The sequence below is a fragment of the Mytilus galloprovincialis genome, chromosome 10, assembly GCF_965363235.1.
Source record: "Mytilus galloprovincialis chromosome 10, xbMytGall1.hap1.1, whole genome shotgun sequence".
Classification (NCBI taxonomy): domain Eukaryota; kingdom Metazoa; phylum Mollusca; class Bivalvia; order Mytilida; family Mytilidae; genus Mytilus; species Mytilus galloprovincialis.
The window spans coordinates 81,455,720-81,483,085 of record NC_134847.1 but is presented as its reverse complement, the minus strand read 5'-3'; the positions used below and the strand labels follow the sequence as shown (position 1 = coordinate 81,483,085).

At 32.5% G+C, this 27,366-nt stretch overlaps 1 protein-coding gene across 1 annotated transcript; it reads left to right on the top strand.

The window, feature by feature from the left end:
- Window positions 1–10,171: 10,171 nt before the first annotated feature.
- Window positions 10,172–25,725, top strand: LOC143048553 (uncharacterized). The gene is made up of 3 exons (XM_076222300.1): window positions 10,172–10,326; window positions 19,939–20,088; window positions 23,549–25,725. The coding sequence occupies exons 1-3, from the start codon at window positions 10,210–10,212 to the stop codon at window positions 24,704–24,706; spliced, it is 1,425 nt and encodes a 474-aa protein (XP_076078415.1). The 5' UTR covers window positions 10,172–10,209; the 3' UTR covers window positions 24,707–25,725.
- The last annotated feature ends 1,641 nt before the right edge of the window (window positions 25,726–27,366 follow it).

Below are 27,366 nucleotides of genomic sequence, written 5' to 3'. Positions count from 1 at the left end.
GCTCGAGATCAGATGTAAGCCGGAGTCTGTACTCTGTGTGCCTTTGTATTTTATCAAAATGCCTAATCCAGCAACCTGTCATGAAACAAAAAAGAAACTCCAGACGATATGCGCACCTATACTATGAGTAGTTACACTAGGTACATAGTTTTAAAGCTGAAGCAAAAGTACTGTAGTCCTAAATAATTAGCCGAATTAACCCTATATATACTAAGTGCGGGATTAACGGTCGAACGGACAAATGTAAAACAATATGATGATACGTGCTCTATAAGTAATTTGGTGACAATGCATATTTTTGAATATGCAGTTCATATAATGGAATGGTAATTTTGAGATCTGAAATGTAGTAGCAATGTAAGAAGGCTAGCATTTTCGTCATTTCGTCTTTGGTGGAAAGTTGATTAATTGGAAATTTTGCCGCATCTCCTTATATTTCATAATGGGTTGAATTTTCTAGAGAAGAGCAAAAGTTTTAAAAGACAAACTAATATTAACCAAGAGACTGAAATGTTACTGTGACAATTATACTACACATACTCAAAATTTTCCAACTTTTACTAAAACTACAAATAAGAAGTGTAAAGATACTATACCAATTAGCATTAGTTACGATTTTATTGATGTCTTCAAGGTGTTGATGTCAGTTAATAAATGCCCAGCTGTTGCTATCTTATAAATTGCATATCACACATCTCCATTTATCATTCTATCAGCCAACTTTTGTACAAATAACATGTACACAATTTTTTTTTTATTTGTACTTGTACTTTTACAAATAAAGTCTCATGTTACCCCACTTCCAAAATGAGCAAGTGGTAACGCAGATATTTAGTTTTGCGTAACTGTTCAATGTTGGTCTTCCTCGCGGTCTGCATTTAAACTTTGTCGATTTTTTAAAAAAAATTAGAGGCAATGATTTAAATTTTAACAACTAAAGTTCCAAGTGACGGGTGTAAATTGTAGGATTGATTGCTTTGATTATTGGTTGGTTAACGTCCAGTGGAAAATAGTTCATGCATGTTCAGGACGAGAACAAGTTAACAATAAATACAATATAGGTAGGTTTTGCAATAGAGGCAGGGCATCCGCGATGATGGTCGTGAAAATTTAAACTGACGCTATACATGTATATATATACTTGTATACTTGTTTTAAAAACTAATTTTAAGAAAGAAACTTTCCGGGCCTTTTCCGACGCCTATTACGCAAGCAATATGGCCCTCAGAGCCCTAAAAGGTAACTTTGTTAATTTTCTTTCAGTCGTTTTGTCTCCTAACTTGTACATGTACATTATTTCCAACTCAAAACTAAAAAAAAAAAACACCGAATACCCATGCAAGCGTAAATTAACACGAATATAAAATCTAAATGATTTCAAGATCTAGCTTTTTTACAGTCTCTTGCCGTTTGAATAATAAAAAGTCAGCCGTTTGCATGTAAATTTCGAGAAAAAAATTATAACGGAATCAGGGAACACGGAACCGGTCTGACTACAGCCAGCCCCAACTATCAACTTGCGTTTGTAGACGCAAGTGGATACTTGGGGCTGGCTTTATTCAGACTGTAACGGAACCTGAATTTTGTTATTTTATTGCTGCCGAGTCAAGTGCCCATGTATTTCTCAGCCTTCGTTAACTTTCTAATGCTTCATTCCGATGTTGCTGTCCGTCCTGAGTAGACGTGGTTTATACGATTACAAAGCTGGCACTGTATTTTAAAATATTTCCAAAACTATATCGAATTTACTCTGTACAGACCAATGAATTTCAGAGACTGTTTACAAATGGAACACAGGAAAAGTTATTCGGCTAAATAACCACTTTTTTACATTCCATACAAACAAACTATTTTCTGTATGATTTTCAACGTCTGCTTGTATTGTGCTTTTCCCCCTAATTATATCCGTATTTTCATCCAAATAAATTTAAATTTTGTCCGAGAGGTGTTTTTGATGACCATTTTAAAACGAATTAATAGTTGTAAAATTCCCCGTTTTTTTATGCCCCATCTACGATAGTAGAGGGGCATTATGTTTTCTGGTCTGTGCGTCCGTTCGTTCGTCCGTTCGTTCGTTCGTTCGTCCGTCTGTCCCGCTTCAGGTTAAAGTTTTTGGTCGAGGTAGTTTTTGATGAAGTTGAAGTCCAATCGACTTCAAACTTGGTACACTTGTTCCCTATGATATGATCTTTCTAATTTTAATGCCAAATTAGAGATTTTACCCCAATTTCACGGTCCACTGAACATAGAAAATGATAGTGCGAGTGGGGCATTCGTGTACTGAGGACACATTCTTGTTCACACATCATCCTAAGCTTCTATGAATTAGATTTCTACTTTCAAAACAAAATTTCATCGGGATACGGCGTGAATCATGAATAAGTGCTTATTGCAAAAATAAACCAAGGTTTACTTTTATAAATTGTTATTTGGATGGAGAGTTGTCTCATTGGCACTCACACCACATCTTCCTATATCTATACCAAGAATAAAAATAAAGTGATAAAACTGTGTCTGTTATGCATAAGAACATATATAGATAAAGCGTGCAGATGCTTAAATATCAAAGAAACAGAATATTTAAAAAGTAAAGTAATACTTTTTAAAGATTAACAATGAGCAGAATGATTGCCGGAAAACGATCAAACAATCTATGTCAAATAACTGCTAAGTATAATTGCATCAAAACTCTCGGCACTCTGCATCTAGGGAAAGTTACCGTTAAAAATGCTACACAAAACCCGCTGCATTGGCCCATATGTGTGAACGTTATTCGATAACGTCAGGAACGATAACTCATGGCGTAACGTCATTCGGTATCGTGTTACCTTAATTTATGAAAAAGCGAACGCTCGAAGGGATGTTCCACTAAAGCAGGAGAAAAGATTATGGACATATCATATTTTTTACAACTGATATGTTGTACTAGCGAGTTTCTAGATTGTATTGGGGTTTACCTGCGGAATACAAAATAATGGGCAAATACTGCAGAATAAAAGGCAAAAGAAAGATTGAATGATGAGGTGCTAAAATATAAAGAATAAAAAATATTGGAAACACAAAATAAACATTAATAAATGAATGACCCACTATCCAGACCATTATGATAAAAAGGATCTATCAATACAAAATACATGATCATCGTGCATAATCATCACTAAGAACGTTGGAACAGTAAAAAATAATGCTTTGCATCAAGTTTCCCCTTGGAATATGTACAAAACGGCCTATCTCTATTATTCAGTAGTTTTGATACAATTGAAGTTTGAAAAGTTCGTACAAAAATGGCTACAGAAGCTAGGGTACATAAACCTTAATGGTCCGTCTGGTGAAAGAATATTCCACTCATACAGACAAATGTTTTGTGCTGATGTTCATGTAAAATTTCCACTGAAAGTTTTGCAAAAATCAAGAAAACAGTGGTAAAAAAAATAATAAATAGTAATAAAAGTTCAGATGTAGGTTCGAGTCGATAGTGATAAAGGGATATTGTCGGAGACCGTGACTGAAAAGGACATCCAGTTTTTTTACTCTTTATTCTTTGGTTCTTTAAACAAAAATAGCCAACATGATATATCAGAGAGTGCTTAAATATTGGCACAGAAATTATATTAATTATTTTCAAATTAACTATCATTAATGATGGGTTGGGGTTTGTGGGGGGGGGGGGGGTCATAGGGGTCCTGATCCCGAAATCCCGGGCTTAAAAACATGAAATCCCGAGGTCCAGAATTAAAAAAAAAATCCTGATCCTGACGTCCCGAACATCGAAAAAAGAAATCCCGGATCCCGAAAGGGTCAATCCCGAAATCCCGAGCTTAAAAACACTTGATCCCGACGTCCAGGAAAAGCCTGTCCCCATCATTAATCAGTATTGGCAAAAATATGTGCATTTACCACAATGAAAGATAAATGTGATAAAAGAATATACATTCAAACAAAAAGAGGTGCACCAACAGAAAATAGAAACCACATTCTTACTCTTAATTTCATCGGATCTCAAAATTTAAACTCTTACCAGAATTTTTACTCTATCTAACAGTATAACTCAAGGAGTTTCTATAGTGTAACTCGAGCTTAAACTAGAATTCTTACTGGAGAAAATATTCGAAATCAAAATAAAACTGGAACTCGAACTTAATTTGTGTCGATTATGGAGCGTTGTGTAATAACAGAAATATTAGCCAATTTTAAATTTCTTCCAAAAACGGTGTCATTGAGGGGTTGTTTTTTTTTTAAAGTGCCGAGTTTGTGGCTTTTTAAACACGGCATTTCGGGTTTTATCTTCCCGGTGCAATGGACAAGTTAGTGAATTTATTCTGTTTGTAGTCTAAATGAAACGTGTTACTTTTCAGCCCAGATACCCTCAATCTTCTGAAGTAAAAGATTCTAAATCTGCAAACCGTAAATTAATTCTTTAATACGGCATGAGGCACACATTAGTTTTTCCTATACAACAAATGCAATTTATTAAGAAATTTAGATGACTCCAACTTTGACAATTACTTTTTAATAAACTGTTACTGTGTGTTTAATAATGAATAATCAAAATACCTTAAAAAAAACATTATTATAAAAAAATAAAAATATATAATTTAACCCAATAGTTCCAAGCATTGCAAGAAATGCTGCTATGCTAGCAACGTCGTTCTATAACGTTAAGAGAAAAAGTTATAATTCCCGCCAAAAATTGATAAAAAAATGAAGATTATTTCCACTGTAGCGGATTTAAAACATTTTTTTTTTAACAACCTTTTTTATTAATGCTTTTAAAATCTCCCCTGAACCTGCAACTAATGCAGAAGTTTGAAGGAAAAAACATTAGTAGTTTTTTTTTTATTTGAAGAAAAATCTATAATAAACGGCAATTAAAAATGGCGGGAAGTGTAAAAAGGCCTTAAAAAATAAGGAAACTGAGAAAAATAAATGTGTATAAGATAAAAGTTACAATTAACTGTTTTAGTTAAACCAGTTAAACATCGTTTTTCAATAACTGTGCCTTCTTTTAGCATTTTTGAGCGCTATTTCTACATTACGGTATAACGCAATTCTTTACTTTTTGATGACGTCATATCTCGAAAACAACATCGGTGACCCCAATTTTTTTTTCGCCTAAAATATTGAAATAAGTATGATCTGTCTAAATGCAAAAGTTCAATGAATTATTATAGTGTGTGATAACATTGTGTGAGGGAATTCGACGTTTGATGTACCACTGTTCACTCCAGTGCAATTTATGACAATACCACTGCATCAATCAGAATTATTTTTTTTGCAGTGTTTTAAGAAATGATTTTGCTTTGTTGTCGCGTATTATTTGTGAAACATTCAATGTTTTAAAAAGGCGAATTTTCTTTATAAAGTCAATGATTATGTTGACTTTTGAAGGCCAAACTTTCTACAGCCTTAAATACGCTAATGAAAGATCCAAAAACTATACCAATACATAACGACATGTTTATGAAATTATAACAAATCTATTGGTTAACAAATTTTTACTCGTTATTGCAAAATAATGAACTTAATATATCTGACATTTTCTCCCTACCCAGTTTACCCCTATACATTTTTATGATGTGGACTGGTCATTGTTATTGAATCGTAGGCAATTTGATTGGATTAAGTTGTTATTAATTTACCTTCAAACTTGTTTATGCTTTTCTTGTACGACTTTGCCCCCCGCAGAGCTATAGAAAAACAGTACATTAACGGGTGTTACACGGACTCTTTTTAGACGATACACGGACTCTTTTTAGTTGTTACACGGACACTTTTTATGAAAAGAATCACTCATGCATGAACAATGAGTTCATGGGCACTTTAACTTTCAATTAGATTTGAACTTTTTGGTTCACCGACATATTTCCTGTCTTTTTTTTAATAAATATTTCCGTTATCATCAATATTTTTTTAAAAACATTTCCAGTAAAATACTATTCATATCAGTATACTAATAGATTCGTACATTTAACTTCTAAAGGGTGGGGGGGGGGGGGGGTATGTTTTTCTTCGAATAAAAAAGATATTTTGATCCCAAATTTTATGAGAAAAAAATTACTATGGTCAAGCAGATAACAAATTAATGATCTGCATGATTCCTGATTTTTCGAATACCGTATATATATATATTATAGTGCTAATTTAAAAAAAAAATATATATATATATATGTTGGGTGATGGTGTTGTAAAGGTAAATAGTTAATATAATTAGAAAAGTACATACCTCTCCCCCCTTTTTATGGAGCATGGATATGAATAGTAATTTTAGATAATGCTGAAAGTGAAGAAATGATGATACCGACGTTTATATTTCAATTAAAAAAGACAGAAAATATGTAAATAAGAAACAAATCTCATCAAAAGATAAAATCCCTATCAACTCACCAATGCACGATTGATCCTATAAATAAAAAGTGTTCGTGTAATACATGTCCAAATAAGCAGCAACTCTTGAAGAAAATCATCCAACTTATGTCAGGCCTCACTTTTGGACGGTTGGCTGCGATTGGTTATATAGTAACACGTGTTTAATTAATCGCTATCAACACTTGCAGAGACTGAGCATGATTTTATTTTTTTTAAGTATTTGTCTTAATATATACAATAACAGAACAAAATCCTTTTTTATATAACATTTCACTCAATAATGAAGTAGAAAATTCATTCTTTTGATACATTTATATTGTTATTAAATTTAATTATAAGTTGAATTCAAATCTATCAGGGGCGGATCCAGTCATTTTAAGAAAGGGGTTCCCAACCCAGGAAAAAGGGGGTTTCCACTATTTGTCCACATTCACATGCATTGATCGTCCAAAAAAAGGGATTCCAACCCCCGGCACCCGTCCCCCCACTGAATATTAAATTCATGTATTTGACAGCAAACGTGCGATTTTCACGAAATGTTTAAAGGGGGAATGGGGAAATGAAATGGCACATCCTGCATTTTTTCATCAAAGTAAAGATCACAGCCTGTTTATTTCAAATCCATTAAGGCCCCCTCCCGCTTTCCGTTTCACCCATAAAATTAAACGTTAGCTTACTTACCACTAAAATATTTCTTAAATATATTACATTTTAACGAAGTTGCATTTTAAAAAAGTCTCAAACTTGATAACATAAATCTTATACTTGAAATGGTTTCTTTTGTTTTTATCAAATTATTAGATTCCTGATTTTTTTTTTTCTGGAAAAAAAACTCCGTTGAAGGAAAATGAAAAAAATGTGTTTATTCTATAACTTACATTTACTGATTTGAGGCCATTTAAGTTTCTCAAATATTAAGCTTGCAAAATGTAATACTTCTTCCTTGAAACGTCGTACAAGTCAGATACAAAACAAAAGTAACAAAAAAACAGGCCGGAAACAAACTGCCGTATAGTTTTTCTGCACTTGTAGTCAGGTCAAGGTCCTCGGCTAGCGCCTCGGACCTGACCTGACTACTCGTGCAGAAAAACTATCCGGCAACGGTTGTTACCGGACTGTTTCTTTGTTACCTTTGTATTGTATCTAATACATACATGACTATTGATTAATTAGAACGTGCATGAATGTGTACGGTAACAAAAATGACCTTCAAACTGGACACTGGACGAGTCAATACTATGGTTTATCAATGAAAGTTAAGGTATGAAAGGTAAGAATTGCCACTTATTCGATTTTCACAAAATTTTCGGAATATGCAGTTGAAAGGTTATTTTTTAAAAGCCTTTTGGGTGAGTAAAGAGAAAGTTTACAAATAATACGTTTTGTTCCATTAAACAAGTCATTTTCGTAAGACAAATACCGAAATATATTTTACGCACGACTACGGCAGGTAAAATTATTATTTATCATAATAAAAAAAAGCATTTTTCAGTCTCATTGGAATATGTTGATTACAATTAATCCCAAACTTAAGAAGTAAGTAACTAAAGTCAAAATATGTCCGATCTGCCTATTTCTGCACATCAAAAGTCAATACGATCGTTTTAAAGTCAATTTCGTCTACCTCACAAAATCTTGATAGGCACCTTTTTTATAATATGGTTTTAATATGGTCTCAATGAAGTATTCATAAGTATGTCATTATGTAGAAATGAACTAATAATATACGAGGTTCCAGAAATTAAAAGTCTTCATATGATTTAATTCAATTGTACAACTTCTACTTTTAAAAAAAGGAAGTAAATTAATGTGTATTTTTGTAGTCCTCGATAAATCACTGATGTTTACATGCAGTATACTGATCATTGCGATACAAATCATGGCTGTTAACTTACCTGATGAGATAGCATAGGCGGATCCAGAGGGGGGCTAGGGGGCCCGGGCCCCCCCTTTTGTGGGAAAAATTTGGTTATATAGGGAATCATTGAAGCATGACTGGTGCACCCCCCCCCCCTTTAGGTCAGTCAGCGGGCCCCCCTTAGGAAAAGTTCTGGATCCGCCACTGGATAGTAAGATGTCTGGAATAACACTATCAGTAACAATAACATCTTATTTCGTCTTTTTCTAAAATAGCGTCGTTCAAAGAAACGCACTTCTAAATTATTTTCAAAATTGCCGGCCTTTCGATGGAAACCGCCTTTACCAGTTATAGTAACATGAGTAAGTAACTAAAGTTACATGCTATAAATAGTTAAGTTTTTTTTTCATCGTTCTGAATAAGCAAATGTTGATTTACCTCGGCAAACAGAATAATGATGATTCTAATTTATTTCAAAAGGATAAAATATTTAAGGCCATTATATGAGTAAGGAGATGTGGTATGATTGACAATATCATGAGACAACTATCGTCCAAAGTAAGAATGAAGTGGATTTAAGCAATTGCAAAAGCAACCATACGACCTTCAATAATGAGAAAACTCATACTGTATAGTCGGCTATACAAGGCACCGACACTAAATATGTAAAATAATTCAATTAAGAACGGTATAAAGTTGTTTGATATATGTAAACCGACTGTATATGTAAGACCATACAAGTACTAGTGTTATAACATACAATACTTCCCAAACTTATTAAAATATATAGATCTCTGATTTCATTATGCTACATATGAGTATAACGAGATCAGAGATCTGTAATTTAATTAGATTGAACACTTCCATGGTAAGACCATTTTAGATTTCACTGCATGACACTACTTGAATCATTATAAGAATTCAAGGAATTTTCTAAATTAATTTGCGAATAAGCCTATTGTCGGTTGACCAGTCAAGTACGAGGGTCTGTATGATGGGGACTGTTCATTTCTGTATTTAATCTTTTAGGCCATTCATCCAAATAACAATTTATAAAAGTAAACATGTACGCCCTTCAACACGGAGCCTTGGCTCACATCGTTAGTCCATAATTCTCAATTGTTTATATAATTTAAGAACATCATTACTCTCTATTCCTTAGGTAAACGGAAAAAAAATCACAGGAAAAAAAGTCACAGGGAAAAAAGTCACAATATCCCTAGGAAAAAAAGTCACAATATCCCTAGGAAAAAAAGTCACAAAAACAAAGTTATGATGAATAATTTTACTCAAACATATATTGTGACTTTTTTTCCTTTGACATTTTTTCTTGTGAATTTTTTTCCTGTGACTTTTTTTCCTAGGGATTTTGTGACATAAAAAAAAACAAATATGTCTGTCATTTCACCACTATATTAATCCCCGTATACATGTCGTAACACCCATATTTTATGGAAAGATAAACTAAAAATGTGTAGGCAGGCGGCAGTGTCTGGTTTCAATGCGGAGAATTGTTTCGTTTAAAAATAAGTTTTCGGTATGATTCCATGCATTCGCAAGAAAAATACATCTGTGAAATAAGCTTTCAAAGGTAAAATAAAAAAACGGAAACTATATACTTTTTCAATAAGTTTCAAAATGATTACTGACATACATAAAAAGAGGGTGTTTAAAAAAAACCACCAAGAGATACTATAAAATGATAGAAGAAAGACACTTTAACACCATTGCTAAAATTAATGGACAAAAAATTAACAAAAATGTGTATATTTTTTTTCAGTAAACTGATTGAGTTTTTAGGTTATAAATCAACTATTTATAAATATCCGATATATTTAAATCATTAATTTGTTGACATCCTATATACAAAGGAAGTTCGTGTCTGTTTATTGACAATAAATGACACGTGTTTTAATTATTTAATTGACCATTCCTACCCCTCAGTAGGTGTCTTGGTGATCAGGTTACATAGCATCATTTCCATCATGGATTACTTACAGAGCGCGGTAAAACTTATTCCAGCGTGGCTGACTCTTGATTTTGTCATCACTGTCTACAAAGTTTGTGCGTTTGTTACTGCTTATTGTATGGTACAGAATAGTGTAAGTACTACTTGATTCTACATTATTCTAAATTACCTGGGAATAGTATAATATATTTAATATGTCCCAGATTTTACCATTTTATGTAGTTATGACTGCATGTTTGGCACAAACGGGCAAGAATTTAATATCATACTTTATCTGTATGTAAAGTCTTGGTAGAAGTTTTCGTATCCTACTATAGTAATTAGAAAAAAAGAAATAAATCAAGACAAATCATTTAAAAAAAATAGTACTAGAACACATGCAGAGCTATTTTGGAAATTCAGGGCTAAAAACCCTTCATTTCAATGGTTAAGACTCACTTATGTTTTCTCTCACAAAATTGAGTATGTTAATCCTTGTCCTTAGGTATTAAAAACATATAATATATAAGAATAATAGACTTTCGCGCTACAGAAAATTTCCTTTTGTATTAATAATTCAATACAATACAATATTTTTTATTTTCCAAACAAAAGGGCCCATTAAGAGCATAACATTAATTACGGTATCCGGTCGTATTGGAGTAACAGTTAACGAACTAATTTAAATCCATACGAAAATTAGTGTTATTGTGTCTGTTTGTATCGCAGTTTCTACATTTTTAAATTATGAAGTTATTTTCCATGATAACTATTACTTTGAATTTCATGGCGATTTTTATTTTATTCAGTTCACACACAGAATAGCTAAATAAATATTTACAGTCCAAAGGACCTATAAAATTTAACGCATAATAATGACTTATTTAATCAAATCATTAGTCTATAATTGGTTTGTTTATTCAACAGTTGTCTGATGATACAATACAATACAATACAATATTTTATTAACGTCTCACCTTTTACAAAGCAATACATAACACATTGATTAAAACAAATTACACATATGTAAAAGCCATTCATATAGAATTATGAGAGACGATTATTTACACATTCCAAACAAATTTCATACCGCTTAAAACATTAAATATATATATATACTAAAAAAATTTTAAAAAAATAAATTAAAAATTAAAAAGAAAATAAAAAAATTAAGAATATTAAAAAATAAAAAAATAAAAAACAAGCAAATACAAAACTATCTACATGTATATAAAAATCTACGTCTCCTATCTAAAATGTCTCTGCAGGTTTTGGCACACAAACGTATATTGTTAACACCACCTAGAATCACAGATAGCTTATCTTGACTAGAAAAATTATCAAAACCATCAATATTTAAAGTATTAAAACAACTGTCCCTAATATCATCATACAGTGGGCAAAATAAAAGTACATGTTCTTCGTTTTCAATGGAATCAGGACAGCAAAAGCAAGTTCGTTCTAGCAATCTTAGGTTCTCGTATCTCCCGGTCTCGACGCGGATTGGCGCTACTCCACACCTAAACTTAGCGTAAGCACTTCTGTACGATGTTGGCATGTTCACTTTAAGGTATGACTCAGTCTCAAAAGTGTTTTTGAACTGTCTGTAGATTCGTAGCTTGTTTTGTCCGTTTCCTCTAACAGCGGCAATTCTGTTTAAATCTTCCTGCCATTTGGAAATATGTTCATTTAAAACAGAATGACAAATAGTGTCTTTTATTTCGCAAAATTGTACGTTTTCATCATGTATATTATAACGCTCTAAAATTCCACACGTTTTAAATTTGTCTCTTATTTTAAAGTTCCAGTTTTTGGCGTTTGAAAAGGCTTGACTGTCAGCCCATACAAAGACCCTTTTATTCAATCGACCACTATCAAAATTTCGAAGTCTATTCCACTGATTTAGCACAGATTTCCATTGTTTTACTATAACCGGAGTCCAACCAATATCCCCATGTACGGCTGTATTGGGCGTATATCGTCCTACACACATAAAGAAACGAGCTGCTCGATTTTGTACGGCAGCAATACATGGGAAATGTTTTGTACCCCAGATTGAAACACCATAGTTAATAACACTCCAAACCATTGTATCATATAGTTTTGTGTAACAGTTATACGGGAGTCCACCAAATGTTTTAAACTTTGCTATTACTAATCCAAGTGCTCTACTCGCAGATTTCGCAACATTACTGGCCATGCGGTTGTAATCTAAATGTTCCGTAAAAACTAATCCAAGATAGGTATATGTTTCTACTGTTGATATTGAAAGGTCGCCACATTTAAAACAAAGCTCAGTTCTTTCAATGGATAACGGCCTGAAATGTATAACTTTAGACTTTTCAGCGTTTACAATCATATGATTATTAGCACACCAAGAAGAAAGAATGTTTAGGAGTAATTGTAGGTCCTCAGGGGAACTAGCTAGAAGGACCATATCATCTGCGTATAACAGAATTCCAATTGTTTCTCCATCTATATTGATACCAACATCCAAAGTTTTGACTAAATTTACGAAATCGTTAATATAGAAGTTGAACATCAAGGGAGATAATAAACATCCTTGTTTTAATCCGCAATTTACTGAAAACCAGTCTGTAGAAAATCCATTTACACGCACACAGCTTCGAACATCACTGTATAAAGATCGTAGAGCGTTGAACATAGTTCCGTTTATACCAAGGTCTTTCAATTTAGTGAATAAAATTTGCCTGTTGATAGAATCATACGCTTTCTTAAAGTCTATAAACGCGGCGTACGTAGACATTCGTTTTAATTTTCTACACTCGATGATTGAAGTCAGTGTTGAAATATGGTCAATCGTGCTTCGGCCCTTACGAAAACCGTTCTGTTCGTCATTCAAAACGTTATGTTCTTCTTCCCAAAATACTAGTCGATTATTTAGAATATTGCAGTAAATTTTGTATATAACTGGTACCAAGGCTATACCACGGTAATTCGATGGATCGCGGCTGTCGGCAGTAGAAGACTTTGGAATTGGGTTAATAATAGTTTTACTCCATATGTCTGGCACCATCCCAGTCTCAAAACATTTATTGAATAGAGTTAACAAAAACTTCACCAATTTAGGATTTTTCAATACTTCTCCAGGTATTTCGTCGATTCCTGACGCTTTGTTGTTTTTAAGAGAACGGATAGCTCGAATAAGTTCCTCTAGGCTAATGTGTTCATTTAAATATGATCCATCACTTTCGTTTATTTCGTTTTGTGTTTCACTTATACTATTATTACCCGACGAATTTAATAAAGTCTGAAAACTATCTTGCCACACTTGAAGTATATCTGTCATATCATTACTTGTTGTACCATCCTCTCTAACCACTTCCATTGGAATGCGTTTACGTCTTTCTTGACCAACACCAATTTTGCCAATTTCTTTCCAAAACTGTTGACTATTTTAAGTTAGTAAATTTTCAATATTATCTTGCTGTTTTTTCCAATATATACGCTTACACTTTTGCACTTCTTTATCAAAGCATTTCCGTCTCTGTACAAATATAAGTCGTAATTCTTTTTTCCTATGCCCATGTGATTTTAACATTTCCTTTTCGGCGCAACATAAACTATTCCATAATTCAGTCAATGCTTCGGACCACCACGGTTTCTTTGATCGCCTTCGTTTGTTTGAAATTGCAGAATTGGCACATATTTCTTTCACCTTTAACTTATCCATCATTTCGGTTTTAATTAAATCCACGAAGACACTGTAACAATTGTTCAAATCTGTTTGCGAATTTACACTTGATTCTAGGCTATATATCATATCATTCAATTCTTCAATATTATCCTGAAACATATGATTAGGTATATTTTGTACATCAAATTTTAAATAACGTTGTTCACTAATTGTATTACTTTCGACTGTCTTAGCTATATCATGTATATTAACATTTAAATCCCACATAAGTAAAGAATGATCCGGTTTAACGGTTATTGAATCAATTTGTGAAAAAAGCTGAGTTTTCTCTGTTAATTCGGAAACGGTAAGAACTTCAAAGTTTGTAAATTTTTCGATTGCTTCATACGGTACTAGACAATAATCTACCACTGATGAACCCTGAGTAGATACATAGGTAAAGTTATCCTTTTTAGAATTTCGTCCATTCAAGATGCAACAGTTTGCATTGATGCAGAAATCGCACAAATTTTCCCCATATGCATTAGCGGTGAAATCCAAAACTTTCCGTTCCGGGAGTATATCGATACCGGGAATAAAATCCTCCATTTCAGAACATCTACCATTAAAATCACCACATATGTAGAAAAAAGCGTCCTTGCCGTATATGTGAATCTGGCTGATGAGCATATCAAAGTACTCATTTGCATCGCATGTTCTGGTAGAATTTATTGGTGGTAGATAACAAACACATGAGTAAAGCACATCAGCTTTATTTAATTTATCTTGTAGTTTTATCCACAGTATTCCTTCAAACGAATCATCGCATATTACAACATGAAAATTTTTCATTATTTCATTTCGCACAAGGAATCCGATTCCACCAGAGCCTGTTCTTGCTCGAACATGAAGCCGCTTTCTGTTTTGACCAAACCACGTATATCCTGTTACTGATAATTTGCTCTCTCCAGCCAAATGAGTCTCGGCGACCCCTAATATGTCTATGTTTGTAAGTTCCAAGCAGGAAACTCGCAAATAAAAATTGTCAGAGCCACTATCTGTGTTCCAGCCTCTTACATTCCAGAACCCGCATTTCCACTAATGTTGTTTTATACGCCTGCGGCTATCGGGATATATATTTCGTCGTGACTCACTACCGCTTCGTTGCTGAAAATCACTGGGTACATTATACTGATGTCTATTTCTACTGTTATTTTCGTACTCTCCCTGGTCAATACGGTTGAAATTGTTCCGTTTCTCCCTATTGTCAAAGTTCCGCATTCCACTAGCCTGTCCTTCATAATGTTTCACTTGAATTCTGGAGCCTCGTATTTCCAGTTTGTCTTGACCAATCGTGTGGACTATGTTCCTCAAATTAGCATTCATTACTCTTTGTGCTTTGGGAATATCGAAGTCAATAAATACATTTTTGTAGTTTCTAGAGTCTTTTAACATCCTTTTAGCCGCCATGACTTTCCTTCTGTCGTCTGAGATTTCAAAGCTAACAATAATCACACCGGGTCTGCTGTCGTTGTTACTCGTTTTTCTGTCAGCCGATTTGACACTTATATCTTTTAATTTTAGTCCGTCTTTTAATAGCCCACCCACTTTATTTAGCAGGTTTTCATTCTTACTTTCCGGCAAATTTCTGATGATAACATTATTTTGACGATCTTCCCTGGATACAAGGATTGGTGCTTGACTCGCTGTCTCTGCGTAAGATTTCTTAAAGTCCGACAATTCTTTCTTTACACTATGTAAGTCCTGTTTTAAGTCAGTTTTACATTTCGAAATAGTACTCTCCATTTTCTTTTCCATCTTATCCAAGTCCTTTTGCGTGTTGCCTCTTTCTTTGCGCATAGCTGTCTCAATCCTTTTGTCTATGATCCTTTCAATCTTTTGAGTGATATTATTTTCTAATCCATCTATTCTAATTGACAATTGATTGTGAAAAACGTTCATTGATTCCGTTAAATTAGATATCATAGCCCTGAGGTCATCTGTGTCATTGGTAACGTTTGAGCTTATGTTCACTCCAATACATGGCGTTTCACTTGATATGGCATCTATAGGTACACTATCACTACGCGGTTTCTTCGGACTTGTCTGTTTTAAATCAGAAGATATGCGACGTTTACCAGCACGTTTAGTAGTATTTTTCTTCACTTGCTCATAACTAGATGTATTAAAATTACTCACTGGCTTTTCTGCGTGAACCACTGCAGTTACTTTAGCTTGATTTAATACTGTAGAACTAAGGTAATGCCACTCGTAATCACTTAATTCAATCCTTTTTATGTAAAAGTCTCTCATAACTCTTTTGAGAGTGGCTCTCGAATGTTTTTAAGATTGTGTTGTACTTTTAATTAAAACATGTTGTATATATTGTATTCATGTTTGTATTGTACATGTAGAGAGGTGAGACTATAATAAAATATTTGATTTGATTTGATTTGATTTGATTTGATTCCAATGCTGATTAATTAAAGTTACGTAATCTGTTTTTCAACAAGGTCTTTATAGTTTGATCTTCTGGTTGGTGTATATTATAATAATTATTTGTATTTTTTTTGCAGGTTACATCATAGGCTTCTATAACATATAAAACTATTCTATTCTATAACACTTTTTTTTTTGTAACATCGGATATAGTCAATATATTTTTCTTATTTTGACAATATTTTGAATAGTGTAGATAAAAAAAAAGTCATATGAGTATTCATTATTCTTCATTGCAAGAAAACAACAAAACAATGACATTGAATGCACGTTTTCACTCTCTAAAATATAATATGAGCACTCTTTTATAGAAAGGATCCGGCAAATCAAACAACATTTCTCAATTTTAGAAATTTTAAGAACTTCAAAAGAAAAACAAAGTTTATATGTATCAGCTTGGGGATCGGCTTGTACCGTTCATGTATGAAACTATTTGTTATTATATGTTACACAAGATGAAAGACTTGTTAGGATCACAGTCAATTGAAAGAAAATGCTAATAACTGCTGAATAATGTTGATGTCTGAATTCTTTTATATACGTTTTAATATAATTATACCCAATAATCTTGAAAACTTGTAATAAAGACATAATCAACCTAGTTGTTTTATACTCATCTAAAGAAAATTCAAAGGCCTTTTTTACTTTTTTTACCGTACACCTTTAACATTATAATAAAAATAATAAACATTTATGAATTACAATTAATATATATTTATTTTTATTCCTTAGAAATATTTTTTTTTTATTGGGGCCGGATCGACTTTACATATGGGCCGGATCGACGTGGGGCCGGATCGACGTGGGACGGATCGACTTGGGCCGGATCGACGTGGGGCCGGATCGACCCGAAAGCAAATTTAATTACAACATGACATAAACATTACAGAGTGATTAAAGAAACATAAAATAATAATTCAAATGCAGATTCAGATTCAATATTTTATTATAGTCTCACCACATACAAACATAAAATGAGATTCACATACATAGATTTAAAACATTAAAACATTTGCATTGCATGTACCAATCTTAAAAAGATTTATGAAAGACTTTTAAGATATACTATATACATATAAACATATTTTTACACATTTATCAATGTTTATAATTAAAATTCTGACACAATATACATTTTTACTAAATGATATTAAAACATTTGTTTCTTTAAAAGCTAGTGAAATAAAATACTATTTCTTCTTAATAAAATATTGTTGCAGGTTTTGGCAACTATAGCAGCAACATTGTCATTACTAAATAAAAATATAAATTTTTCATTATCTGATAAAAGGTTAAAATGTTCATTAAAATGTAAAGCTTCATGTATCATGATTTGTCTTAGATCCACATACAATGGGCATTTTAAAATGACATGCATTTCATCTTCAACAATAGAGCTACAGTTAAAACATGTCCTCTCATGGACTTCTTTCTTTTCATATCTTCCAGTTTCTATTTTTAGTGGAGCTACCCCACATCTAAATTTAGCGAATGAACTTCTGTTTTTTAATGACATAATATTTTGCAAATAAATTTCAGTACAATAGTTATTTTTAAACAATTTGTAAGTCCCTAATTTACTTCCCTCTGCATATGCAGCAACTCTTGTACACCAGTTTGATTTAAAATTATCAAATACATCCTCCTCAATTTGTTTAATACAATTTTTGTTCAATACATTTAATTCAAAATTACAATATAGCTCATAATTATAAAATTTTAACATTTCTATAACTCTAAAACTCCAGTTTTTAATTCTAGTATTACATTTTCGCAGGGGCGGATGCAGGAATTTTCGAAAGGGGGGGGGGGTGCTAACCCAGGGCAAAGGGGGGGTGCAGGGGGGGGGGGTGCAAAACATATGTCCCGATACAAATGCATTGATCGGCAAAAATAAAGGGGGGGGGGTGCGCACCCCCGGAACCCCCCCCCCCTGGATCCGCCACTGCATTTTCGTATCGACCACTTCAAAAATTTAAAATTTATCCTGTGTGGGTCCATTATGGAACACCTAGCCCAATGTCTCAGGACACTTGACCATTGTTTAACGCATGCAGGTTTCCAGCCCATATCACCAGCTATGGCATTATTTGGTGTGTATTTGTCAACACCCATGTTGCATGAGGAAAAGGATCAGTGGTCAAAGTGGGATACTTTTGATATCTATTAGAGTATTTAAGTTAACTAATTTTCTGATTTTCTAAGTTTCAGGCCTTTATCGAGGTATGCACATACAATAGATAAAAATCTGCTATCTTCATAAATCATGATCCATGAAAAAAGATCTTTTCTGTTAACAGGGGTATTTTTTGATATAATCAGTCATATCTCTTCTGAGCTTATTGTAAAGAGGGCATGCATTCCAAAAGAAAGTGCATTTCATTTTCAATACAATTGGAATTACAATATAAACATATCCTCTCATGTCGAGGTAATATTTCATATTTACCACATACATTGGTAATTCGTTCATGTCTGCCAGTTTCTATTTTAAACAGTGATTGCTGCGTCTGTATTTTGTTAACAAATGTTTTTGTGGGTGCTTTAAATCTAAATAATTTTCATAGTCAAATGACCTTTTGAATGAAAAATAAGTGTCTAATTTGCCTTAATTATGTAAATAAAAAACTCGCATTTTCTCCGAATCATTTTGAAAATTTAATTTGAGCTGTTTTTTCAGTAAATTTTTTAATTTATTTTTGCCTAAACTTTTACATATATTTAGGTCAATACCCAATTTTTCAATGTAGAAAATGATATTAGAGAGCCATGAATTATTGGAGCTAGTTTGTTATATATATATATCTTTATTCTCACAAACCAAATTACAAAGGTATAGAGATAATTATACATATTTCAATACAATTACATAAATAAATAATGTACGAAAGTAAATAGAGGCGTTCACAATTGTTCACCCAGAAAAGTTCAATTTGTTATTAATCTCCTTAATAAGTTTACATAGTTCGTTCAGTTCTTTACATTTTTTAGAATTCATTAATTCATAAAACTTCAATGAGTTTGGTCTATTTCTATAGTAAAATGCAATACATTGTTTCCTACAGTTATCAAACGCTGAAAATTAAAAATGTAATGGTATTCATCACCAATGACATCTGAATTACACAATACACATTTTCTGTTTTCTCTTTCTATGTTTTGCCATCTTCCAGTTTCTATTGGAAATTTCATGTTCGAAGTTCGAAATTTAAGAAATAAGGATATCTGCCTGTCATCCAAAATATTTACATATTTCTCAAACTCCAAAGTATCTTTAAATAAACGATAATTTAATGCTTTTTGGTGATTCCTGTAGGCTTGCTAGCCATCTTTGTTTAATAAATTGATCTATCAAATTCTGTTTGATGGTTACATGTAGCCATATTTTATTTACAAAAAAGATATTATCCCATACATATGACAAGCCACACGTGTCTAAAATCATGTTTTAGTGAAATAAATAGAGAGAAATTGCTACTAATTGTTTAAGTTGTTTTTAAAGCTTCATGTTTTAATTACTTTCACTAAATTTTTCTGTATTTTTCATGAACCATAGAAATAACCAAGCTAGGGTCGAACATGTGCATTGTTCCGAATTATATTATTCATCTTTGAGACTTTCCATTTTAGAAGATCAAACGTGACTTCCGGTTGCAGAAGAAGCCCAAGCGAGAACTTACTGCAGATGAAGAACAGCGGATGATTGAGAAGTTTGAAAGAGGAGATGCTGAAGGAGTACAGTTTGTCACAGAAGCATTTTATGACCATTTAGAAGCAAAGGTGATTTCATAATTCACACTATTGTCTTGTAATGTAATTAAACCAGGGTTAGCGGACATAGCAATCAATGACAGATCTAGAAATGTTCATAAGAGGGGACTGCCTAAATTGGGAACCTATCAGTCATGGTTCAGTGATTCCCAATTATATAATCAACTAGTGGACATTTTCCCCATTAAAGGGGGCCCAGGCCTCCTGCTCCTCTTAAATCCACCCCTGTTAATGATTCACTAACACTGCATCTGTCACTATCAGTGTCAAGGTATCAATGAAGAAAATATGGAAATTTCTGAATAAATTGTACTAATTGTTTTCAAAACAAGCACATATTTAGGAGTTTTATAATACTGTTACATTTAAGATGGATTTTAAGAAAAAGTATACTGTTCAGATCATTTTAAGCAGATTTTGCAATAAAATAAAACTGAAAAAATGCTTTCGGTTTCTTATGGTTTCCTGTCGCGTTTAAAAAAAACTTTAATTTAACATTGAAAATAGATTTTAAATATTAACATGAAGCAAGTAACACTAGTAATGGTGTTCATTTATGTCTTTTGAAATATATTGTGCAAAATAAAGAAAATAAAGATTGGTTTCCTGTTTTGTTTCCTGTCACGTAAACGGTGAATCAAAATGTATTAATTTTTTCTCGAAAAACTCAATTGTTCCATTAATACTATTCTAACATCAACACAACCCACAGAATAAAAGTTAAAGTTTTAGAACTTATAAAAAAGGATACAAAAAGAAACCAAAGGCCGAATACCAAATTATGGTACTTTAATTAACACAGGAAGTTCAGAGGCATAAAACTTGTAAAAATAGTGCAAACCCGCAGGCATATAACTACTGATTGTAAAATTTTATTATTGAAATACGTATAGGAAACGACTACTTCCATTTGAAGTAAAAAATCGAAAAAAAATCGTGAAATTAAGTATCTTTGGTCGAAATGACCTTCTGTATACTGCTGAACCAAGATCAGATTCACTCCCACCTAACAACTGTTGGGGTCAATTTGTTAACTGGGGTCCACCCACCCATGCAGGCTACAGTTGGATACCTTTACCAGCATCCCTGGGCCTTTAAGGTAAAGTCAAAGGACGAAAAATTTTCAAATTTTCTGCACCTGATGACCAACTTTGGGGCAAATTCAAGTATTATAAATTCAATTTTTTTTTATTAAGTTTACAAAAATACATAAAACATTCGTATTTTTGAATACATTTTTAATGGTACGAGTTTGCAGTGGTACGAGTTTACGTTGGTACAAGTTAACCTTTTTGGTACGAGTTGACATGGTACGGGTTTACGTTGGTATTAGTTGACTTGCTTCCATTATGATGTCTTGGCAGGCTATTTTAAATTTTTGCTTTGATGCTTTCCTGCAACATAAGGTGTCAAAGAAAAAATATAATAGTCTTTCAAAACGTCATAATTATTTGGACCAAGTGTCAAGGAAGACTCGAATACATCTCAAATATTCATACACTTGTTTTGAGCCACATTAAGGTTGATGTGGAACCTTCATCTAAAATGGCCGTATTTTCACCTCAAAATTTACCTTGAGTGCAGACAAACCTGTACATCTGGAAAAGTTTTAATAGTTATCAAAAGTACCAGGATTATAATTTATTACGCCAGACGCGCGTTTCGTCTACATTAGACTCATCAGTGACGCTCAAATCGAAATATTGATAAAGCCAAACATGTACAAAGTTGGAGAGCATTATTTAAGGCATAGCATGCCCTAGATAAATACATTTCAAGTAGGTTTTATGTATAAGAAAAAATAAAAACTGAACAGGATTTTGCAGTGCACTTTTTTTCATTCCTCCAGAAAGTACCAAATTAAACTACACTGTAAGTTCAGAAAGAGGTTTGAGATCTTCCCCACAGGTAATTATTGAAGTGAGCTGTTTTGTTTGACATGGACAATAGATGGACAATAGCTACCTGGCAATAATTGGTGATTTAAACTGTGTACAGGAGTGGACCATATCAAGCAAAACTCAAATGTTTGTTAATTTTATCATCTTCTGCAGGGATGAAAAAAAGTGCACTGCAAAATTCAGTTAAGGTGGTACCCAACACTTTCACTAAAATTAATTTGGCTCGTTTAATTTTCATAAAATTTTGTCAAAGTATTTACTTTGACACTTTAACAAAAGTATAAAAATTTTAAAAATTTTAAACCAACCGTTTTGTCAGAAAAATTACACTGGTTATATAGCAATTTGACAAACACCAATTTTGATCATTGAGAAGCTTAATATTCCTTTTACAACACAATGTAATTAAAACGTTTAGCTGACTTTACAGAGTTATGAACTTATCTCCCTGTAGTATTAGGTACCACCTTAAGTTATGAATTTTCTGAATCATACAATGCATTTGAATTCTAGTTATCTAGGGCATGCTATGCCTTAAAACTTTTCCAGTAGCACAGGTTTGTCTTTACTCAGAGTAAATTTTGAGGTGAAATGCAGCCATTTTAGCCAAAGGCAGAGGGTCCACATGAACCTTAATACCATTTCGGCCATAGTCAATTTGTCCATACTTCATAAGCCCTATTTTATGCATTAAATGTTAAATGTTTTGAAAGGGAATATTACTTATCTTATGTCATTATGGGGTTAAAAGTGTGCATTTGCTATTGAAAAAAAGAAACACAACTTTAATATTATGTCACAACTGAAAATACTGTTATAGTACTCACAGGTCACACTAGTCCAAATGATTATTTAATACGTCTCAAAGGGATGTCATAATCTTCTTCACTTTTAAATATCATATATTGTTGGGTACATCAAAACTCAAATCTCATGTCTATATTTTCAGAAGGGGAGACAACTCTTACTCCAAAGTACATTATAATCATATATATATTGACATTCAGAACAAATCAGCATTGATAAAAATGTGACAGTGTCTATATTTCTGAATGGTAAAATGCACATTAATTTGTAAAATTTCTTCTCTCTAAACAAATAAAGTTTGCTTCAAACAACTCAATATCAAAATAATTATAGAATATCGTTGATCATCTCAACATTGCTCAACGAGATTGATCTTCTTGCTTAAGCCAGTAAGACGACACTGAGGAAAGCAGTTGAGTTGAGATGACCAATGATAATCTGATTATATCGCTATTTTACCTAGGATAACTTGGTCAGTTTCATTGACATTGATAGGGTTTTTCCTACTTCCTATTTTCATCAAATAATCCTGTTGCATTGTATCAATTTATTTTTGGGAAACAATTCAGGTTTCTTGAAGTCTCTTCAGTCTTGTTTCTATAATTCACAGTTTCAATAGCTCCCATCCCTGCTTTCAATGCATCTTTTCTTTTTCTGTCCAAAAACTTGTTTATATTTTAATGAATTTACAGATATCTGTCATCTTCTTAACTCATACAATGTGTCACTTAATAATGTCAATTATATCTTGAATATTGTAGGAGGAGGAGTTTATTTCACGGGATATATTTCTTCACTCCAACAACTGGTGCACATGGGAAGATTTGATCGCACAGGAATTATTTCCTCACTCAGACAACAACTGCTGTAAATGGGATTTATGTGATTGCTGTCGCCAAGAGATTTACACATCCACCATGTCATCTAGTAAGACTGTTGAAAGTTATGTTGCTGAAATCATTGCTAAGATTAAGGATGCAGATTATCCATACTTGGACACTTTTTACGATACACTACAGAAAATGAGGTCTAGTGGAAAACAAAAACATGAAGATAATTACTGGAAAGTTTTACAATGTTTGGGTGAGACTGGCTCAGACATGATCATTAGGTCCTTATCTCTGTGTGAAAGAGCATCGTGTAAATGTCATATCAATCGTAATCTCTATGTCCTGATGCAACTGTTTGTAGAAATGCAAAGTTCAGTCGCTGTTATCAAACATATCAATCTATATAAAGACAAAGTTGTGTCTGTGTTATTTAAAGCAGTACGACAGAGGGAAATCCCAGAACTCTCTCGTAAAGGGTTTGTCAGTTTGTACCGGTGTCTTCTTGTCGGAAAGTTTAGTATGGTTGAATTATACCTCCGCCATAACATTTTCAGAGACATTCAAGAACACATCAAATGTAGATTGCAGTTTTACAGCATACCAAGTATAGAGGCGATTCAGTACTGTGCCAAGATTCTTCATGTAATGGCATTACTGGGAGGAACTAATACTCAACGAAGGATCAAATCCAGTCAGGCACTCAAACTTTTAATGGAATATGCCAAGACCTTCAACCCAAATCATCCACAGATGGAGAAAAACTATATCTGGTGCTACCATAAAGAGGAACTATTTCTTCATTTCAATTCCCTGATTGAAATTCTTTTTGAAGAATCCCAGGAGAATCTTAAAGACAGTTGGCATCCCAAAGACAAACTGAGTGAAGATTTATCAGATGAAGCTAGTTATTTCTGTTCCTGTCCTAGTTGTAGAAAGCAGTGTTGTGACAAAGACAAGTTTCTATATTGTGGTGCTTGTAAACTATCCAGATACTGTAGTGAGAAATGTCAGAAGGAACATTGGAAAAATGGTCACAAGTCTACATGCCTTAGTGATCACTTACAGGAAAAGGACTTCAAATCATTTTAAAACTGCTCATACATGTACATCTTCATGCTTGATTCCAACAGGAAAGGGGTTTTGTTCCTTCCCTGAAAGATGATGTCTATATAAAAACTGTGTATGTACATGTTGTCAGGTTGTACTTGTTAAAGTTGTTTATTGCTAACTTTTAATTTGCTCCTGTCCAAACAATCCAAAAACGATAAAGGATTTCCATGATGCAAATAAAATTTAAAAAGATAATAAAGGGAGTCATTTTATTTGAATGTGAGTTTTATACATGTAAATGAATCATACAAATTTGAAACCTTTTTAAGGACCATTTCAGCCTGTTTTTATTAAGGAAAATCTCCTCTTTTTGGCATTTACTTGTTCAATATCTTCAGCCATATCTGTATAATTATTTATAAACATGTGTATGAAATTTACTTTTTAATCCTGAAAATCAAGTTCGTTCTATCTTTTGTCTATTCAGGACTGCATATATATATCATGCATATATCATTTATCCTGTGTTCTGATTATCATAACCTGTTTACTAGGTTTTTTTTCCAAATATATTTTAATATCAAATGTGTCAGTTGTCATGGTTATACAAAGCAGTCTTGCATTGTAAACTGTTACCAAGTTATACATTTTGTATGATAATAAGGATGTAAATGCTGTTATACAGTAATTCATGGTCATAGAGCTAGACAATGCTACATGTATAATATATATATACTGATATACATTGTGTATGTACAAAAGTCAAAAGTCTATTTAAATTTTTATGTCATGTACATGTATGTCATGTATGTCACTTTGTACATCATGTGCACTACATGTACATCAAAGTACATAGTCTTAAACATTAGTTTAACTTCTAAATGATAAGGCCATGGAAAATTAATTGTTGGTTTCCCCATACATGGGAAAACTTTTAAGACCCGGCAGGCAGGCTTTTTTTTTGGGGTAACCATGCGTAATTTTATATGTTTTGTTTCTATAGCGGAACTATAAGCTTGCATATTTTCAACACTTTACATTGTCTTTGCAAAAATAAAAATTAATTATAGTTTTGGTTTTTTTTTTACAGAAAAATTAAATGACCCGGCGGTAAAAAAATGACCCGGTCGGGTTAGGGGAAACCATCAATTATTTTTCCATGGCCTAAGATAAATGATTATACCATAGTTTTAGAATTTAAGGAAGATTTGAATAAAGACAGAACTGTATCATGAATATATCTGTATTAAATGTCAGAAATTTTACATGGATCATCATGATTAGGTAGATCTATGGGATTTATCTGACATTTTAATATAAAATTAGAAAGAAAAATTTATCAATATGCCAACTTTTCTTGAAATTGAACTGGTAATTTTATTACAAATGTAGTGATGATAATTTTTACCATGTCTTTTACCATGTTTACAATAGTTGTAGGTATTACTGTACATGTAGATAAACATGATAAACATATACATGATATATATGAATATGGTGTTCAGTTCAGTTTAGTGCTTTTTGAAGAGGTGCTTAGTGATTAAGATTAGGGGTTGAAAACTTGTAGTGCTACTTTCTTATATGTATGTTATACCATTCCCAATTCTGATATGTCTTAGGTCCAAAATGTACATTTACTGATTGAGAATAAAACATTCTACTGACCTCCGTTATCTTATCACTACATGTATAATGTATGACAACGTCAAGAATACTGATCATGAGAATATTGTGTAAGAAATATTAATAACAAAATTTTTTTTTCATTTTGTCTTTAAAAGAAAAGTAGCAAAGAAATGGTCCAATAGGATAAGAACTGACGTTATTTATATTGATAAATTTGAAATCTCAAAAATACTATTTACACGTCTAACAGCTTGCTTGAAACAATATAAGTACATGAAGTACGTCAGCATTCATTATTCATAAAAAATCCTGCTAAACTTTTACAGTGCAAGTTTTTGTTCTCATCATAAATTTAAGAAAAATATCACTTTTATATTTATAATCATGATAATAGTTAAAAAAGTAAGGAATTGTATTAAAAATTCAGTTGTGAGACTTTGCAAACATTTACCATAAATCATGTAAATATGTTTTTTTCCAGCATTTACCCCTAGTACAAAATGATGATAATTGGTGGAGAATTACGTTGACAATGATGTTAACTCCTAGTCAATGATAAAATATATATTTCTGTCCCACAAAGGTGTTCCCATATATAAACTTGGTGTTTATTAACTCATTTTATCATTGTTACAGTACTTGGAAGCTTTAAGTATTGATGGGCCTTTCCAAATGTTTAATGTATACATGTAAATAATATTGCTTTGTAGTAATTTTTAGTTTTTTGTTCAAATCTTTAAGAGAAGAAAGATCTGTTATACATATATTAGTCAGTTTTATTGTGTTCTGTTTAATAGTGTGATGCATTGTAGTTATTTCAACTTATACAGTTAATTCATCATACAAATGGTATTTTTTTAATCCACGAATTTTAGATGGGACCATTAACATGTACCAGAGTACTGTGTCCTTTTTTATATTTTTTTATGGACAAAACACTTATAGAAAAAAAGACAAGATAATATGTCATATACATAGCTTGTGTTTATGACACATTATGATATTAAGGCTTAATATTTTAGGGGTTAAATATTTCATTTGAATTAAATGCAAAATGATATTACATGTAGTTT